Below are 21,219 nucleotides of genomic sequence, written 5' to 3'. Positions count from 1 at the left end.
TGGAAAAGAACTGAACAATAAGGCCACAGCATGTGGACAGCAAAAATTAAGGCCAGAACTTATCTTTGTTGAAATGAACAGCAAAGCGGGAGAGAGCAGGCAGGGATGTGAATCCTCCAGGAACAATGGACAACTGGCACTGACTAAAGGGTCAAGCAAGGCTAAATAGCCCAGTCAGGATTGCAAAAACTTGACACACCTGATGAATGCTCCGATCCAGAGACAGCAGCACTACCACTTATAACCACCGGAGGGAGCCCAAGAGCAGAATTCACAACAGCAATGTTCACGTGGCCAAGTGTCGCCACTATTTGACTCTGGACGTATTCCAGCATCCTAAGTTCAATAGTGTTAACTCACTAGAGTTGAGCGAACATGATCGTCTCCCTCCTTGTCAAGCAAAACACTTGCAGACTAGTAGCATATGGGCCCCGGCTTCATGGAGTGCGGATTATGATCTGCAGCCACATGTTCAGAGGCTGTGTGACAGGCAGAACACATGCACATCCAAGGCCTATTTGTTGGCCTCGCCATGCATGTGTAGTGCCTGTCACACAGCCGCGGCACATGCAGCGGCAGAAAACCTGCTTCAGCCATCACGCTCCATGATGCCAGGTTCCATATGCAAATAGTCTGCAAGATTAATTGCTTGACAAGGTGGGAGCCGATCATGTTTGCTTTTAAAACTATGGAACACACGGCTATGTGAACAATTGGGTTGTTTTGTCAGAGTCAATTTGGGAACTGGTGCTCACATTACTACATTTTGTGGTACACACATTTGGTTCTAGAACGTTGGATTTGTTTTAACTTTTTTTTTATTGGCAACAACATTGTAACATAGGGGAGCATTTTTTTTTTAAACGAAAAGGCACAATAAAAAACTTTATTTCAAAACACAATACAGTAGAAAATCACGGTACATTACAACATTTAAAGAACATTACATTAGGCTGGTAAAATGTCATGGACTCAATAGTGTTTAATTCTTTAAATGACAGTGTTTAGATTTTTATTAATCACAATTAATTTAGTTACAGTTACAGCAGGATAAAGTACTGTTTCTACATTAAACCATTTGATCTTGCCATGACACACGGCCAACATCTGAAACAAAATATGAAGCAAATCGATCCCTCATCTGAGCAATTTCCAAAGTTGTCCTCAGAGGATGATCTTGGTAATCGGGCAATGGGTTTGGTATGGGTTCATCTAGTTCCACGTTGACTCTCTCTTTAGCAATAATATAATTGTGGAGAACCACACAAGCCTTCACCACCTGATCAACTGTCTCAGTTTTCAGATTTATAGCGGATCCTAAAATCCGCCATTTGGAGACAAGGATTCCAAAGGCGCACTCCACAGTTCTTCTGGCCCTGGACAGTCTATAATTAAAAATACTTTTTGTGTGGTCCAAGCCCCGACTGGAGTAGGGTTTCAGTAGGTTGGCACACATTTGAAATGCCTCATCACCAACAACCACAAATGGCATTGCCAGCCCTTCGGTGTTGGGAAGAGGTCTTGGCTGGGGGAAATTAAAATTGTTCTCATATAATCTTCGGCCCATATCAGACTCCTTAAATGTCCGTGAATCATTTGCACGGCCAAACACTCCAATGTCCACGGCGAGAAACCTGCAGTCCACACCTGCATTTGCCATGAGCACGGTGGAAAAGTATTTTTTGTAATTAACAAATAGAGATCCACTTCTTGCAGGCTTTGTAATCCTAATGTGCTTCCCATCCACTGCTCCAATACAGTTAGGGAAAGAACACAGTTGGTCAAATTTTTGGGCGTTGGCCTCCCATAACTCTGTTGTTGGGATTGGTAAAAATTCCTCCCGGAGATTGTCCCACAATGCGCGGCATGTGTCGGCAATAATACCCGAAAGTGTGGAGACTCCAATCCGAAACTGGAAATGCAGGGATCTCAAGGTCTCTCCAGTAGCCAGGAAACTGCCAAGAAGAAAAATAAATAAATTTAATTAAAGCACATTGTTATAAAATAAAATTACATTTTCCATCCCTCCCCCCCCCCCAAAAAAAAAGGTTATTTAAAAAAAGGGCAGAACATATAAAGTCCTTCAAGTAGCTACATTACGTACCGTAGAGTCACCAGCAGATGTTCCTCGGCGGAAATTGATCTCCGGAGCTGCGTGTCCTGCCTGGTAATGGCTCCTTCCACCAGACGCAGCAGATAGCGGAAGCTGTCTTAAGACATCCTGGTATACTCAAAATATTTTTCCAGGTTGTCATTTAGCTCGCCAAACAAACAATGGTAGGCTCCACGGCTCTCTCGGACTTCCACTATAGGGTGTAGCCAAAAGCGCCGATGACTCCTTCTCCGTTTATCTCTTTTCCTTTGTTCATGAAAGGCGATAGCGTAAGCATTAGCCATGGCAAAATCCAGCTCCATATTGAGGTAGATACTCTCCATGGGACGCTCCATCTTGATGCTGTAAAAACATGCAAAATGGGAGGAATTTATCTATGACGGGGTATATATACTAAAATTCCATTATACCCACCCTCTTCTATCCATTGGTGGTATTATCTAGTGTCTAGACACTAATGGGCCTTTTCGTCATGCTATTGGGTGAAAAAATGACATCATTGTTTGACAACGCATGCATCGAAAAACGCTGCGTTTTTAACAAAAACGCAGCAAAAACGCACCAAAAAACGCTGTGTTTTTTGACGCATGCGTTAAACGCATGCGTCGAAAACAGTGCGTTTAGTGTGCGTTACTAATGCATCATGCGTTGCGTCGACGATGCTGCGTCCAAAGACGCGAATGTGAACGTAGCCTTAATTGTACCTCTATGGTTTCACCAACTACTGTAGGTATTTATCAAACCTGGCTGGGGAAAGTAAAAACCTACCTGCCCCCAGATAGTAGAGGAACATAAAAGACCTCTATTTTGGCAACGTAATAATGTCTCCACATTATTTTGATTCAACATATAACTTTTCATACTCACATGTAATTCCAAAAGATTACCTCAGCCCTGACTTTACTGTAGAAATATCCAATTTTGGATTTCAGAAACAATGATTAGAACTCTGTGTATCAGCCAGCCTTCCTTTTAGTCAAACCATTTAATATGACCTATCAGTCTACCAGATTTCCCCCATCATGCCTTGCCCTGGGAGATGGGTTGTATGATATGATTCAAGATTTGGAAGTTCTGCAGCATATTCAGGATACTTGCAACACAGAGAAAAAAATAACTTTCTTAGCTCTCTATTTCCCGTACTATGGAAAATATCCTGAAAGTAATCAATCAGTATAATTTGCACATTTCTTGATGGTATTAAATTGGGATGTTCTTCTCAAGTAAAAACTCCTGCCCTTTGTAGTGCTGCTGGACTCAAAATGACTCATTCATTTAGCGAGTATTCATTTTTGAGGTAATGTTCTCTGCATGTATCTTTTTTGTGTGTTGCAGACAAATGGGAATGGCAACAGAGGTTAAACAAAAAGGAGAATCAGTCAACATACCCCAATGGTCAGATGTATTAAAAGGACTGGACTAGTATTCAGAAGACTAGTCCTAGCAAGAACAGCCCTAAAAAAAATAGGCAAGAAAGCTGAGCCATAAGAGTGTTAACCTAAGAAAACCATGATTTTTCTTTACAATCCGCTCTATGGAGGTCCACCTCTTCTCACTACTTCAATTTAGTTATACTCTTCAACAGAGTGGGAATTGTAAAAGAATGGCCAAGTTGTAAGCAACCATATTGTCTCAAGTCGTCCATCTGATGTCTCTAACTTGATCTTAACAATGGAAAACCTTTTGTGATTCTCATTTAAATGGCTGTTCGATATCTTCTTAAAAATAGAGTTGTAAATCCAAGTAAAATGTGTCTAAGTCTGCGCTGCTGCTGAAGACTGCCAGATGGAAGATTTTCCTTAAAAGCTTTTATTTCAAATAGGTTTTAAAAGTCAACGGGTTTCGAAGTCACGCAGGAATTCTTCCTCAGGTTCCTGAGGTTTTGTCCTGAGGAAGAAGTCCTGCGTGACTTCGATACGCGTTGACTTTTAAAACCTACTTGAAATAAAATCTTTTAAGGAAAATCTTCCATCTGGCAGTCTTCATCAGCAGCACAGACTTAGACACATTTTACCTGGATTTACTACTCTCTTCAGTCTTTGGACCCCTGTCCTGTAGCAGATGATCCATGCGCTATACATTTTGCATAGGTGCAACTACATCAGGCGAGCGTAATACTTTCCTTTTTTTACCCAAGTTGTTTCAGTTAAGACCCTGTTTGCGCTTATTTACTCCCCAGCATCACAACTAAAAAATAGAGTAGTACATTTCATGTGTGTATTTGAGAGCACCAGATTTAAAAGAAAATAGCTGTAATAGGTTCAGTGATCTGGAATTAAAAGGAAATTGTAATTAGTGATGAGCGAGTATACGCGTTGCTCGGGTTTTCCCGAGCACGCTCGGGTGATCTTCGAGTATTTGTAAGTGCTCGGAGATTTAGTTTTCATGATTTACAGCTGATAGACAGCTTGAATACATGTGAGGATTCCCTAGCAACCAGGCAACCCCCACATGTAGCCAGGCTGGCTAGCAGCCGTAAATCATGCAGCTGCGTCAATAAAAACTAAATCTCCGAGCAGTTACAAATACTCAGAGATCACCCGAGCAACGAGTATACTCGCTCATCAATACAGGTAATAAGAAAGAAGTGTAATGAATTAATAATGAAACTGGAGGTCAATAGTACTGTTAGAGCAGTGGAAATTATGTGATTTAGATGTAGTTTCTGAAAGTCTTAGGTGTCAACAATGGTGTCATCACAAGATCCATTACTATACTCAATGGAAAATTAGATTTGCTTGAAGAGCTTAGATAAATTGTGCCGCAGTGATTGTAAATATTGTCATGCAGCATTGTCTCATCTCTGTGTTGTAATGTTGTCTTTGTTCTATAATGTATCCTCTTTGTTCTCTCTCTGAGTAAGGTGGGTATAAAAACTCCTGATGTATAACACTCGGACCACTTACCTTACCATGCCACCAGGTCTGTGAACGTCAGTTCCAATGCTTCTCTTCTCATCCTTCTGGATCTATTTTTTTTAGATTTCCCAATAAATTAGGTCTCTATTTGGGGAAAAATCATATACAGGGTCTTCTACTTAAGGGGAAGGTGGAGATTCTCCAATAACACATTCCTAAAAAAAATGCAATACAAAGCAATCAAAACATGGTTATGCCCAAAAATAATAAAATAATAAAAATCATTACTCAGCTCCACTGATGGAAGAATGAAAAAATGATGTCAGATTTGCATTTTTATTTCAAAATTCCTTCTCAAGTAGATTTTCCCCCAGGTTTTTAACATATTTTATGTTATAGTAAATGAGGTGACTCAAAAACTACAATGCATCATGTGAAATAGCGTTTAATATATTTTTTTTCTTTCAGGTGGAACTCCAAATGCTAAATGAGAAGAAAACCTCTGTTTCACTGGCCAACTGCATTACAATGGCCTGGGACAGCAATAGGAGAGTTTTATTGTTTGCCATCAAGCTTAGACAGCTGATGACTGGAGAGGTAAGTCTTGTAGGAATTAAAAAAAGTTGGGGAGAGAATAAAAGGAACACTTAAAAAATCCTATCCTTTTTGTCTCATCTAATTTGGTATTATGTTACAATTTAAATGTGATATTTCAGTTTTTCTTATTATAACCCTCTAATCCCATATGACGTACTATCCCGTCAAGGTGACCTGGGACTTAATTCCCAGTGACGGGATAGTACGTCATATGCGATCGGCCGCGCTCACGGCACATTAACCCCTGGCACACTGCGATCATGCCAAGGCATAGGGAAGAATCGCACAGGGAGGGGGCTCCTTGGGTGCTTCCCTGAGAGCCTCGGAGCAACGCAATGTGATCGCGTTGCTCCGAGCTTCTCCTACCTCCTTCTTCCTGCAGGCCCTGGATCCAAAATGGCCGTGGGGCTACATCCGGGTCCTGCAGGGAGGTGGCTTACCAGCGCCTGCTCAGAGCAAGCTCTGGTAATCCTGCAGCCCTGCATGTCAGATCGCTGATCTGACACAGTGCTGTGCAAAGTAAAAAAAGTAAAATAACATGATGCCCCCCCCCCCCCCCCCGGGGCAATGTTATAAAGTAAAAAAATATATATATTTTTCCTATAAACACATTTCTTTATCTAAATAATTAAAAAAACAAAACAGTAAAAGTACACATACTTAGTATCGCCGCGTCCGTAACGACCCCACCTATAAAACTGTCCTGCTAGTTAACCCCTTCAGTGAACGCAGTTAAAAAAAACAATCAAAAAAATGACGCAAAAAACAACCCTTTATTATCATACCGTCGAACAAAAAGTGGAATAACAAACAATCAAAAAGACGGATAGAAATAACCATGGTACCGCTGAAAACGTCATCTTGTCCCGCAAAAAACGAGCTGTGGTACAGCGTCATCAGTAAAAAAATAAAAAAGTTATAGTCCTCAGGATAAAGCAATGCAAAAATAATTATTTTTTCTATAAAATTGTTTTTATTGTATAAAAGTGCCAAAACATAAAAAATGATATGAATGAGGTATCGCTGTAATCGTACTGACCAGAAGAATAAAACTGCTTTATCAATTTTACCAAACGTGGAATGGTATAAATGCCCCCCCCCTCCCCAAAAGAAATTTATGAATAGCTGGTTTTTGGTCATTCTGCCTCACAAAAATCGGAATAAAAAGCGATCAAAAAATGTCACGTGCCCGAAAATGTTAGCAATAAAAACGTCAACTCGTCCCGCAAAAAACAAGACCTCACATGACTCTGTGGACCAAAATATGGAAAAATTATAGCTCTCAAAATGTGGAGACGCAAAAACTATTTTTTGCAATAAAAGCGTCTTTTAGTCTGTCACAGCTGCCAATCATAAAAATCCGCTAAAAAATCCCGCTATAAATAGTAAATCAAACCCCCCTTCATCACCCCCTTAGTTAGGGAAAAATAATAACATTAAAAAAATGTATTTATTTCCATTTTCCCATTAGGGTGGGGCTAGGGTTAGGGTTAGGGTTAGGGCTATGGTTAGGGCTAGGGTTAGGGTTGGGACTAGGGTTAGGGTTTCAGTTAGAATTGGGGGTTTCCACTGTTTAGGCACATCAGGGGCTCTCCAAACGCGACATTGCGTCCCATCTCAATTCCAGCCAATTCTGCGTCAAAAAAGTAAAACAGTGCTCCTTCTCTTCCGAGCTCTCCCGTGTGCCCAAACAGGGCTTTACCCCAACATATGGGGTATCAGCGTACTCAGGACAAATTGGACAACAACTTTTGGGGTCCAATTTCTCCTGTTACCCTTGGGAAAATATAAAACTGGGGGCTAAAAAATAATTTTTGTGGGAAAATAATTTTTATTTTCACGGCTCTGCATTATAAACTGTAGTGAAACACTTGGGGGTTCAAAGCTCTCATAACACATCTAGATAAGTTCCTTAAGGGGTCTACTTTCCAAAATGGTGTCATTTGTGGGGGGTTTGTTGTGAACTCTGTTTTTAGGCTCCCTCTTGTGGTCACAAGTGGTACTGTGTGAGTGCTGGCTTTGGGCTCCCTCTGGTGGCTCTTTGTGTCATTCTGCAGGTCTGAGGCTGGATCAGCTGTCTCGTTATCTGTTAGCTGGTTTCCTATTTAGCTCACCTGGACTATTAGTTGTTGCCTGCTGTCGATGTATTCAGTGCTATTTTGATCTCTCCTGAATTCCCTCGCTATCAGTCTCGCCAAGAGAAGCTAAGTTTCTGTTTGGTTATTTTTTGCTCTTCAGAGTTCAATATGTTTCTTGGTTATTTATTTGTCCTTGTCCAGCTTGCTAATATGTGATTTCCTTGCTTGCTGGTAGCTCTAGGGGGCTGAGTTTCTCCCCTCACACCGTTAGTTGGTGTGGGGGTTCTTGTATTCTCAGCGTGGATATTTTGTATAGGGTTTTTTACTGACTGCGTTTGTATTTTCCCCTTACCTCACCGTTATTATTTGTTGGGGGCTTCCTATATCTTTGGGGTCATTTCTTTGAGGCAAGTGAGGTCTTACTTTCTCTATAGGGGTAGCAAGTTTCTCAGGCTGCGTCGAGACGTCCAGGAATTTAGGCACGTTCACCGGCTACCTTTAGTGTGTTTGGTTAGGATCAGGCTTTGCGGTCAGTCCAGTTACCACCTCCCTAGAGCTTGTTCTATGTTCAGTAACTTAGCTAGTCCAATCTGTGATCCTCAGCCACTAAGGATCATAACAGTACAGCAGGCCAAAAAGTGTTTAATGCATCGCAGAAGTGGGATAAGAGAAGTCCTGAGTACAATTTTTTTTTTTTACTCTCCCTTTGCTGCAGTCTGTCCAGCTTCTCTCATCCCCTTAATCTCTGGGTGGCTTTGAGTTCAGCTGCAGACATGGATATTCAGAGTCTGACTTCTAGTGTGGATCATCTTGCTGCAAGGGTGCAAAGCATTCAGGATTTTGTTGTTCACAGTCCTATATCTGAGCCAAAAGTACCTATTCCTGAGTTGTTTTCTGGAGATAGATCTAGGTTTCTGAATTTTAAGAATAATTGTAAATTATTTCTTTCTTTGAGACCTCGTTTCTCTGGTGATTCCGCTCAGCAAGTTAGAATTATTATCTCCCTGTTACGTGGCGACCCTCAGGATTGGGCTTTCTCCCTGGCGCCAGGAGATCCTGCATTGCGGAATGTGGATGCGTTTTTTCTGGCGCTTGGATTGCTTTATGAGGAACCTAATCTTGAGAACCAGGCAGAAAAGGCCTTGCTAGCTCTCTCTCAGGGCCAGGATGAAGCTGCGGTATATTGTCAAATATTTCGGAAATGTCGGTGCTTACTCAATGGAATGAGTGTGCCCTGGCTGCAAATTTCAGAGAAGGTCTGTCTGAAGCCATTAAGAATGTTATGGTGGGGTTCCCCATGCCTGCAAGTCTGAATGACTCAATGGCTTTGGCCATTCAGATTGACCGGCGTTTGCGGGAGCGCAAATCTGCGCACCATCTGGCGGTTTTTTCTGAACAGAGACCTGAGTCTATGCAATGTGACCGAATTCTGACCAGAATTGAGCGGCAAAATCATAGACGTCAAAATGGGTTGTGCTTTTACTGTGGTGATTCAACTCATGTTATCTCAGCATGCTCTAAGCGCGTTAAAAAAATCGCTAAATCTGTCACCGTTGGTACTATACAGCCTAAATTCATTTTGTCTGTTACTTTAATTTGTTCTTTGTCATCCTACTCGGTTATGGCTTTTGTGGATTCAGGTGCTGCCCTGAACCTGATGGATTTGTCGTTTGCCAGGCGCTGTGGTTTGGTCCTGGAGACTTTGGAATTCCCTATTCCACTGAGGGGAATTGATGCTACACCATTGGCTGAGAATAAGCCTCAGTATTGGACTCAAGTGACCATGTGCATGACTCCTGTACATCAGGAGGTGATTCGCTTTCTTGTGCTGCATAATTTGCATGATGTTGTCGTTTTGGGTCTGCCATGGCTGCAGGCCCATAATCCAGTTCTGGATTGGAAAGCTATGTCTATTTCAAGTTGGGGTTGCCAGGGGATTCATGGCGATACTCCTTTGGTGTCAATTGCTTCTTCCACTCCTTCTGAGGTCCCTGAGTTTTCGGACTACCAGGATGTATTTGATGAGCCCAGACCCGGTGCCCTGCCTCCTCACAGGTATTGTGATTGTGCTATAAATTTGATTCCTGGTAGTAAGTTCCCTAAGGGACGACTTTTTAATTTGTCTGTACCAGAACATGCCGCGATGCGGAGTTATATAAAGGAGTCTTTAGAGAAAGGACATATTCGCCCGTCCTCCTCCCCTCTTGGTGCAGGATTCTTCTTTGTGGCCAAAAAGGATGGTTCTCTGAGACCTTGTATAGATTATCGTCTTCTAAATAAAATCACGGTCAAATTTCAGTATCCTTTGCCATTATTATCTGATCTGTTTGCTTGGATTAAGGGGTCCAGTTGGTTCACCAAGATACATCTTCGTGGTGCGTATAACCTTGTGCGTATTAAGCAGGGAGATGAATGGAAAACAGCATTTAATACGCCCAAAGGCCATTTTGAGTACTTGGTGATGCCTTTTGGACTCTCTAATGCTCCTTCTGTGTTCCAGTCCTTCATGCATGACATCTTCCGAGAATATCTGGATAAATTTATGATTGTGTATCTGGATGACATTTTGGTCTTTTTTGAGGACTGGGAGTCCCATGTAAAGCAGGTCAGGATGGTATTTCAGGTCCTGCGTGCTAATGCCTTATTTGTGAAGGGCTCAAAATGTCTCTTTGGAGTACAGAAGGTTTCCTTTTTGGGTTTTATTTTTTCTCCTTCTACTATTGAGATGGACCCAGTCAAGGTCCAGGCTATTCATGACTGGACTCAGCCTACATCTGTTAAGAGTCTTCAGAAGTTCTTGGGTTTTGCTAATTTTTACCGTCGCTTCATTGCTAATTTTTCTGGCATGGTTAAACCCTTGACGGATTTGACCAAGAAGGGTTCTGATGTGACTAATTGGTCTCCTGCGGCCGTGGAAGCCTTTCGGGAGCTGAAGCGCCGGTTTTCTTCGGCTCCAGTTTTATGTCAGCCTGATATCTCTCTTCCTTTTCAGGTCGAGGTTGATGCTTCTGAGATTGGAGCAGGGGCTGTTTTGTCACAGAGAAGCTCTGATTGCTCTGTGATGAAGCCTTGTGCTTTCTTTTCAAGAAAGTTTTCGCCTGCCGAGTAAGTGTTGAGCGATACCGTCCGATACTTGAAAGTATCGGTATCGGAAAGTATCGGCCGATACCGGCAAAGTATCAGATCCAATCCGATACCGATACCCGATACCAATACAAGTCAATGGGACTCAAGTATCGGACGGTATTCCTGATGGTTCCCAGGGTCTGAAGGAGAGGAAACTCTCCTTCAGGCCCTGGGAACCATATTAATGTGTAAAAGAAAGAATTAAAATAAAAAACATTGCTATACTCACCTCTCCGAGGGAACCGGCAGCGTTGTTTGCTTAAAATTCGCGCTTTTCTTTCCTTACGTGAAGTCCCGGCTTTGTGATTGGTTGCGTCGCAGTCACATGGGCGACGCAACCAATCACAGCAAGCCGTGACGTAATTTCAGGTCCTTAAGGATTTTAAAATTACGTCCCGGCTTTGTGATTGGTTGCGTCGCAGTCACATGGGCGACGCAACCAATCACAAGCCGTGACGTCACGGGAGGCTGGACACGCGCGCATTTTAAAATGCGTGCTTGTCCAGCCTCCCGTGACGTCACGGCTTGTGATTGGTTGTGTCGCGGTCAACCAATCACAAGCCGGGAGGCTGGACACGCGCGCATTTTAAAATGCGCGCTTGTCCAGCCTCCCGTGACGTCCCGGCTTGTGATTGGTTGCGTCGCGGTCAACCAATCACAAGCCGGGAGGCTGGACACGCGCGCATTTTAAAATGCGCGCTTGTCCAGCCTCCCGTGACGTCCCGGCTTGTGATTGGTTGCGTCGCGGTCAACCAATCACAAGCCGGGAGGCTGGACACGTGCGCATTTTAAAATGCGCGCGTGTCCAGCCTCCCGTGACGTCCCGGCTTGTGATTGGTTGCGTCGCGGTCAACCAATCACAAGCCGGGAGGCTGGACACGCGCGCATTTTAAAATTTTTAAAATGCGCGCGTGTCCAGCCCTCCCGGCTTGTGATTGGTTGACCGCTACGCAACCAATCACAAGCCGGGACGTCACGGGAGGCTGGACAAGCGCGCATTTTAAAATGCGCGCGTGTCCAGCCTCCCGGCTTGTGATTGGTTGACCGCGACGCAACCAATCACAAGCCGTGACGTCACGGGAGGCTGGACAAGCGCGCATTTTAAAATGCGCGCGTGTCCAGCCTCCCGTGACGTCACGGCTTGTGATTGGTTGCGTCGCCCATGTGACTGCGACGCAACCAATCACAAAGCCGGGACGTAATTTTAAAATCCTTAAGGGCCTGAAATTACGTCACGGCTTGCTGTGGTTGGTTGCGTCGCCCATGTGACTGCGAGGCAACCAATCACAAAGCCGGGACGTAATTTTAAAATCCTTAAGGACCTGAAATTACGTCACGGCTTGCTGTGATTGGTTGCGTCGCCCATGTGACTGCGACGCAACCAATCACAAGCCGGGACTTCACGTAAAGGAAAGAAAAGCGCGAATTTTAAACAAAGAACGCTGCCGCTTCCCTCGGTAAGGTGCAGGCTGCGTCGGAGAGGTGAGTATAGCAATATTTTTTATTTTAATTCTCTCTTTTACACATTTTTACATTAATGTTGTTTCGATACCGATACCCGATACCACAAAAGTATCGGATCTCGGTATCGGAATTCCGATACCCGCAAGTATCGGCCGATACCCGATACTTGCGGTATCGGAATGCTCAACACTACTGCCGAGCGGAATTATGATGTTGGTAATCAGGAGTTGTTGGCTATGAAGTGGGCATTTGAGGAGTGGCGACATTGCTCGAGGGAGCTAAGCATCGTGTGGTGGTCTTGACTGATTACAAAAATCTGATTTATCTCAAGTCTGCCAAGCGGCTGAATCCTAGACAGGCTCGTTGGTCGTTGTTTTTCTCCCGTTTCGATTTCATGGTCTCGTACCTGCATGGTTCGAAGAACGTGAAGGCTGATGCTCTTTCTAGGAGCCGGCTGGTATCCTCAGAGAGGGAGTGATTTTGTCTGCCATTTCCCCAGATTTGCGACGAGTGCTGCAGAGATTTCAGGCGGATAGACCTGACCGTTGCCCACCAGAGAGACTGTTTGTCCCAGATAGATGGACCAGCAGAGTTATTTCCGAGGTTCATTCTTCGGTGTTGGCAGGCCATCCTGGGATTTTTGGTACCAGAGATTTGGTGGCTAGGTCTTTCTGGTGGCCTTCCTTGTCGCAGGATGTGCGTTCATTTGTGCAGTCCTGTGGGATTTGTGCTCGGGCTAAGCCTTGCTGTTCTCGTGCCAGCGGTTTGCTTTTACCTTTGCCTGTCCCGAAGAGGCCTTGGACCCACATTTCCATGGATTTTATTTCAGATCTTCCAGTCTCTCAGAGAATGTCTGTCATCTGGGTGGTGTGTGATCGTTTTTCCAAAATGGTCCATTTGGTGCCCTTGCCTAAGTTGCCTTCCTCCTCCGATTTGGTTCCTCTATTTTTTCAGAATGTGGTTCGCTTGCACGGCATCCCTGAAAATATTGTGTCTGACAAAGGATCCCAGTTTGTGTCCAGATTTTGGCGGATCTTTTGTGCTAAGATGGGCATTGATTTGCCTTTTTCGTCGGCCTTCCATCCTCAGACGAATGGCCAAACCGAGCAAACTAATCAGACCTTGGAAACTTATTTAAGATGTTTTGTTTCTGCTGATCAGGATGATTGGGTGACTTTTTTGCCATTGGCCGAGTTTGCCCTTAATAATCGGGCTAGTTCTGCTACTTTGGTTTCGCCTTTTTTCTGCAATTCTGGTTTTCATCCTCGTTTTTCCTCGGGTCAGGTTGAGCCTTCTGACTGTCCTGGGGTTGATTCTGTGGTGGATAGGTTGCAGCAGACTTGGAACCATGTGGTGGACAATTTGAAGTTGTCACAGGAGAAGGCTCAGCGCTTTGCAAACCGCCGTCGCGGTGTGGGTCCCCGACTTCGTGTTGGGGATTTGGTATGGCTGTCTTCTCGGTATGTTCCTATGAAGGTCTCCTCTCCTAAATTCAAGCCTCGCTTCATCGGTCCTTATAAGATTTTGGAAATCCTTACCCCGGTGTCATTTCGTTTGGACCTCCCAGCGTCGTTTGCCATTCATAACGTGTTCCATAGGTCTTTGTTGCGGTGGTATGTGGTGCCTGTGGTTCCTTCTGTGGAGCCCCCTGCCCCGGTGCTGGTTGAGGGCGAATTGGAGTACGTGGTGGAGAAGATCTTGGATTCTCGTATTTCTAGACGGAGGCTTCAGTATTTGGTTAAGTGGAAGGGCTATGGTCAGGAGGATAATTCCTGGGTTGTCGCCTCTGATGTTCATGCGGCCGATTTGGTTCATGCATTCCATGTGGCTCATCCTGATCGCCCTGGGGGTTTTGATGAGGGTTCGGTGACCCCTCCTCAAGGGGGGGGTACTGTTGTGAACTCTGTTTTTAGGCTCCCTCTTGTACTGTGTGAGTGCTGGCTTTGGGCTCCCTCTGGTGGCTCTTTGTGTCATTCTGCAGGTCTGAGGCTGGATCAGCTGTCTCGTTATCTGTTAGCTGGTTTCCTATTTAGCTCACCTGGACTATTAGTTGTTGCCTGCTGTCGATGTATTCAGTGCTATTTTGATCTCTCCTGAATTCCCTCGCTATCAGTCTCGCCAAGAGAAGCTAAGTTTCTGTTTGGTTATTTTTTGCTCTTCAGAGTTCAATATGTTTCTTGGTTATTTATTTGTCCTTGTCCAGCTTGCTAATATGTGATTTCTTTGCTTGCTGGTAGCTCTAGAGGGCTGAGTTTCTCCCCTCACACCGTTAGTTGGTGTTGGGGTTCTTGTATTCTCAGCGTGGATATTTTGTATAGGGTTTTTTACTGACCGCACAGTTCCCTGTCTGTCTTCTGCTATCTAGTATTAGTGGGCTGTTATGACCCCAATGGCGAGGGTCTCAGAGGAACAAGTAAGTCTGTGAAGTACAAAAATCCAGCTCATAGGGCAGTGGTAACTGGGTTGACCATATATCTACTCCTAACGCCAACACTAGAAGTAGCCGGGGAACATGCCTATGTTGGTCGCTAGATGTCTCGCGCCAGCCGGAGGACTAACTACCCCTAGAAGAGGAAAACAAAGACCTCTCTTGCCTCCAGAGAATAGACCCCAAAAGTAGGATACAAGCCCCCCACAAATAATAACGGTGAGGTAAGAGGAAATGACAAACACAGAGATGAACTAGATTTAGCAAAGAGAGGCCCACTTACTAATAGCAGAATGTAGTAAGATAACTTATATGGTCAACAAAAACCCTATCAAAAAATCCACACTGGAGATTCAAGAACCCCCGAACCGTCTAACGGCCCGGGGGGAGAACTCCAGCCTCCCTAGAGCTTCCAGCAAGGTTAGGATACAGATTATGTACAAGCTGGACAAAAATGCAAACAAAAACAAATAGCAAAAAACAAGAAAGCAGACTTAGCTTAATTTAGCAGGAACCAGGATCAGTATACAAGAGCACAACAGATTAGCTCTGATTACAACGTTGCCAGGCATAGAACTGAAGGTCCAGGGAGCTTATATAGCAACACCCCTGACCTAACGACCCAGGTGAGCATACAAGGGATGGCAGACATTCCCAGAGTCAAATCACTAGTAACCACTAGAGGGAGCCAAAAAGGTAAATTCACAACAGTACCCCCCCCCCCTTAGTGAGGGGTCACCGAACCCTCACCAAGACCACCAGGGCGATCAGGATGAGCGGTGTGAAAGGCACGAACCAAATCGGCCGCATGCACATCAGAGGCGACCACCCAGGAATTATCCTCATGACCATAGCCATTCCACTTGACCAAGTACTGAAGCCTCCGCCTGGAGAGACGAGAATCTAAAATCTTCTCCACCACGTACTCCAACTCGCCCTCAACCAACACCGGAGCAGGAGGCTCAGCAGAAGGAACCACAGGCACAACGTACCGCCGCAACAAGGACCTATGAAATACGTTGTGAATGGCAAACGACACCGGAAGATCCAGGCGAAAGGATACCGGATTAAGGATTTCCAATATCTTGTAAGGACCAATGAAGCGAGGCTTAAATTTGGGAGAGGAGACCTTCATAGGAACAAATCGAGAAGACAGCCATACCAAATCCCCAACGCGAAGTCGGGGACCCACACCGCGGCGGCGGTTGGCAAAAAGCTGAGCCTTCTCCTGTGACAACTTCAAGTTATCCACCACATGACTCCAGATCCGCTGCAACCTATCCACCACGGAATCCACCCCCGGACAGTCAGAAGGCTCCACATGTCCCGAGGAAAAACGAGGATGGAAACCAGAGTTGCAGAAAAATGGCGAAACCAAGGTGGCGGAACTAGCCCGATTATTAAGGGCAAATTCAGCCAACGGCAAGAAGGTCACCCAATCATCCTGATCAGAAGAGACAAAACACCTCAAATAAGCCTCCAGAGTCTGATTAGTTCGCTCCGTTTGTCCGTTAGTCTGGGGATGGAAAGCGGATGAAAACGACAACTCAATGCCCATCCTACCACAAAAGGATCGCCAGAACCTGGAAACAAACTGGGATCCTCTGTCCGACACAATATTCTCAGGAATGCCGTGCAAACGAACCACGTTCTGGAAGAACACAGGAACCAGATCAGAAGAGGAGGGCAGCTTAGGCAAAGGAACCAAATGGACCATCTTGGAGAAACGATCACATATCACCCAGATGACAAACATGCCCTGAGACACCGGAAGATCAGAAATGAAATCCATAGAGATGTGTGTCCAAGGTCTCTTCGGGACAGGCAAGGGCAAGAGCAACCCGCTGGCACGAGAACAGCAAGGCTTAGCTCGAGCACAAGTACCACAGGACTGCACAAATGACCGCACATCCCTTGACAAGGAAGGCCACCAAAAGGACCTGGCCACCAGATCTCTGGTGCCAAAAATTCCCGGGTGCCCTGCCAACACCGAGGAATGAACCTCGGAAATGACTCTGCTGGTCCATCTAGCAGGCACAAACAATCTGTCAGGTGGACAAGAGTCAGGCCTACCAGCCTGAAATCTCTGTAACACACGTCGCAGATCTGGAGAAATAGCTGACACGATAACTCCTTCCTTAAGAATACCCACAGGTTCAGCGACTCCAGGAGCATCAGGCACAAAGCTCCTAGACAGAGCATCGGCCTTCACATTCTTAGAACCTGGTAAATACGAGACCACAAGGTCAAAACGGGAGAAAAACAATGACCAGCGGGCCTGTCTAGGATTCAGGCGTTTAGCAGACTTGAGATACATCAGATTTTTGTGATCAGTCAAGACCACCACACGATGCTTAGCACCCTCGAGCCAATGACGCCACTCCTCAAATGCCCACTTCATGGCCAACAACTCCCGATTGCCCACATCATAATTTCGCTCTGCCGGCGAAAACTTCCTAGAGAAAAAGGCACAAGGTCTCATAGTAGAGCAACCAGGGCCTCTCTGCGACAAAACGGCCCCTGCCCCAATCTCCGAAGCATCCACCTCAACCTGAAAGGGAAGTGAGACGTCAGGCTGGCACAAAACAGGCGCCGAAGTAAACCGGCGTTTCAACTCCTGGAAAGCCTCCACGGCAGCAGGAGCCCAGTTAGCTACATCAGAGCCTTTCTTGGTCATATCCGTCAGCGGTTTAACAACGCTAGAGAAATTTGCGATAAAACGACGGTAGAAGTTAGCAAAACCCAAGAACTTCTGAAGACTCTTAACTGACGAGGGTTGAGTCCAATCATGAATAGCTCGGACCTTGACTGGATCCATCTCCACAGCAGAAGGGGAAAAAATTAACCCCAAAAAGGGAACCTTCTGTACACCAAAGAGACACTTTGAGCCTTTTACAAACAAAGAATTTTCACGCAAAATCTCAAAAACCATCCTGACCTGCTCCACATGCGTGTCCCAATCATCAGAAAAAACCAGAATATCATCCAGATAAACAATCAAAAATTTATCCAGATACTTCCGGAAAATGTCATGCATGAAGGACTGAAAAACTGAAGGTGCATTAGAGAGCCCAAATGGCATCACCAAGTACTCAAAATGACCTTCGGGCGTATTGAATGCGGTTTTCCATTCATCGCCCTGCCTAATGCGCACAAGGTTGTACGCACCACGAAGGTCTATCTTGGTGAACCACTTGGCACCTTTAATCCGGGCAAACAAATCTGACAACAGCGGCAAAGGATACTGAAATTTGACAGTGATCTTATTTAAAAGCCGATAGTCAATACAAGGCCTCAAAGATCCGTCCTTTTTGGCCACAAAAAAGAATCCCGCACCAAGAGGGGAAGAAGAAGGACGGATATGCCCCTTCTCAAGAGACTCCTTGATATATGAACGCATCGCGGTATGTTCAGGTACCGACAGATTAAACAGTCTCCCCTTAGGAAACTTACTGCCAGGAATCAAATCTATTGCACAGTCACATTCCCTATGAGGAGGCAGTGCACTGGACTTAGACTCGCTGAAGACATCCTGATAATCAGACAAATACGCCGGAACTTCCGAAGGCATAGAAGAAGCAATAGACAAGGGCAGGGAATCTCCATGAATTCCATGGCAGCCCCAACTTGACACTGACATAGCCTTCCAGTCCAAGACTGGATTATGGGTCTGTAACCATGGCAAACCCAAAACAACCAAATCATGCATTTTATGCAGAACAAGAAAACGTATTACCTCCCGATGTTCGGGAGTCATGCACATGGTAACCTGTGTCCAAAACTGCGGTTTATTTTTTGCCAATGGCGTAGAATCAATACCCCTAAGAGGGATAGGATTTTCCAATGGCTCAAGAACAAATCCGCAGCGCTTGGCAAATGACAGATCCATAAGGCTCAGGGCAGCACCTGAGTCCACAAACGCCATGACAGGATACGATGACAGTGAGCAAATCAAAGTTACAGATAGAATAAATTTAGGTTGCAAATTACCAATGGCGACCAGACTAACAACCTTAGTAAGACGTTTAGAGCATGCTGAGATAACATGTGTAGAATCACCACAGTAGTAACACAAGCCATTCTGGCGTCTATGAATTTTCCGCTCATTTCTAGTCAGGATTCTATCACATTGCATTAAATCAGGTGCCTGTTCAGACAACACCATGAGGGAATTTGCAGTTTTGCGCTCCCGCAACCGCCGGTCGATTTGAATAGCCAGGGCCATAGAATCATTCAGACTTGTGGGAATGGGAAAACCCACCATCACATTCTTAATGGCTTCAGAAAGGCCATTTCTAAAATTTGCAGCCAATGCACACTCGTTCCACTGGGTCAGCACGGACCATTTCCGAAATTTTTGGCAATACACTTCAGCCTCGTCCTGGCCCTGAGACATAGCCAGCAAGGCTTTTTCTGCCTGAATCTCAAGATTGGGTTCCTCATAAAGCAAACCGAGCGCCAGAAAAAACGCATCAATGTCAGCCAATGCCGGATCTCCTGGCGCCAGCGAGAAGGCCCAATCCTGAGGGTCGCCCCGTAAAAAAGAAATAACAATTTTTACTTGCTGAGCGGAGTCTCCAGATGAACAGGGTCTCAGAGACAAAAACAATTTACAATTATTCCTGAAATTTCTAAATTTAAATCGGTCTCCGGAAAACAGTTCAGGAATCGGTATCTTAGGTTCTGACATAGGATTTCTGGTAACATAATCTTGTATGCCCTGCACACGAGCAGCAAGCTGGTCCACACTTGTAATCAAGGTCTGAACATTTATGTCTGCAGCAAACACAAGCCACTCAGAGGTAAAGGGGAAAAGAAAAAAAAAAAAAAACTCAGAATTTTCTTTCTTATAATCCCGCTTCTGCAATGCATTTAACATTTAATACTGGCCTGGCAAACTGTTATGACCCCAATGGCGAGGGTCTCAGAGATATCAGCAAGTCTGCGAAGTACAAAAATCCAGCTCATAGGGCAGTGGTAACTGGGTTGACCATATATCTACTCCTAACGCCAACACTAGAAGTAGCCGGGGAACATGCCTACGTTGGTCGCTAGATGTCTCGCGCCAGCCGGAGAGCTAACTACCCCTAGAAGAGGAAAACAAAGACCTCTCTTGCCTCCAGAGAATAGACCCCAAAAGTAGGATACAAGCCCCCCACAAATAATAACGGTGAGGTAAGAGGAAATGACAAACACAGAGATGAACTAGGTTTAGCAAAGAGAGGCCCACTTACTAATAGCAGAATGTAGTAAGATAACTTATATGGTCAACAAAAACCCTATCAAAAAATCCACACTGGAGATTCAAGAACCCCCGAACCGTCTAACGGCCCGGGGGGAGAACTCCAGCCTCCCTAGAGCTTCCAGCAAGGTTAGGATACAGATTATGTACAAGCTGGACAAAAATGCAAACAAAAACAAATAGCAAAAAGCAAGAAAGCAGACTTAGCTTAATTTAGCAGGAACCAGGATCAGTAGACAAGAGCACAACAGATTAGCTCTGATATAAACGTTGCCAGGCATTGAACTGAAGGTCCAGGGAGCTTATATAGCAACACCCCTGACCTAACGACCCAGGTGAGCATACAAGGGATGAATGACATACCCAGAGTCAAATCACTAGAGGGAGCCAAAAGGTGAATTCACAACAATGTGCTAGCCTGAGGTACCCTGACTGCCATTAGGTACCGGGATTAGATCCTCAGACCCATTGTGAGACCATATGCAGGTGCAGAGGGACCTGGGTTCCTTCTGATGTATGACAATGCTAGGTCTCATGTGGCTGAAGTGTGTCATCAGTTCCTGCATGATGAAGGCACTGATCCTTTGGACTAGCCCGCCCGTTCCCCAGACCTGAATCCAATCGAGCACATTTGGAACATCATGTCTTGTTCCATCCACCAACACCACATTGCACCACAGACTGTCCAGGAATTGACTGATTCTTTAAACCAGGTCTGGGAGATCCCTCAGGAGAACATCAGCCACCTCATCACAAGCATGCTCAGGCATTGTAGGGAGGTCATACAGGCCTTTATATCTTCTACCAGGTCTATTAATTCAAATGTTATTGAGCTTTTGATGGCTATTAGTACACCAGCTTTCTTTTGGATTATTATATATCTGGGAAGGCTTTATGTTAAACTCTATTTGCACCAAATGGGAGCTGGTCTCTTGGGTGAACAAAAATCTACCTTGTCCAGGCAGGTGGTAAAATCTTAGATGAAAGCTATGTGTCACCATGGTGGCTGATCTCCTCGGTGATATAGGTACTGGGAAGAAGCCTCTAGTAATGGCAGGTTACTGAGCGTTTTTGTCATGGGAATACAGAGATCCCTGTAACAGAGATGGGCCAGAAGATTCTGGTGTCTGGTTTCACGAACTCCTGCACTAGTTACAAGTACTTCCCATCTTGTGCAGCAGTTTTCCTTGCTAGCAGTGCAAGGGTTAATCTGTTCAGTTGAACCTACTGGAGCTTTCCTACCTGGATTGTCTGTTCAGCATTGGCAACTATCTGCTATATGTTTGCCTCTGGCACTTAGGAATTACCAGTTT

The 21,219-nt window shown here is 45.0% G+C and overlaps 1 protein-coding gene across 4 annotated transcripts in view; it reads left to right on the top strand.

Moving 5' to 3' along the window:
• The window catches only part of LOC143767198 (uncharacterized), a 237,296-nt gene that overhangs the window by 128,309 nt on the left and 87,768 nt on the right, over positions 1-21,219 (top strand). For all 4 annotated transcript variants that reach the window (XM_077255325.1, XM_077255326.1, XM_077255324.1 and 1 more), the window contains one exon: positions 5,440-5,568. In XM_077255325.1, the coding sequence (XP_077111440.1) occupies positions 5,452-5,568 (117 nt within the window). In that variant the 5' untranslated portion in view covers positions 5,440-5,451. The remainder of the gene's footprint in view (positions 1-5,439; positions 5,569-21,219) is intronic.

This window comes from Ranitomeya variabilis, chromosome 4, assembly GCF_051348905.1.
Source record: "Ranitomeya variabilis isolate aRanVar5 chromosome 4, aRanVar5.hap1, whole genome shotgun sequence".
Classification (NCBI taxonomy): Eukaryota; Metazoa; Chordata; class Amphibia; order Anura; family Dendrobatidae; genus Ranitomeya; species Ranitomeya variabilis.
This window is presented reverse-complemented; position numbering and strand designations above follow the sequence as displayed.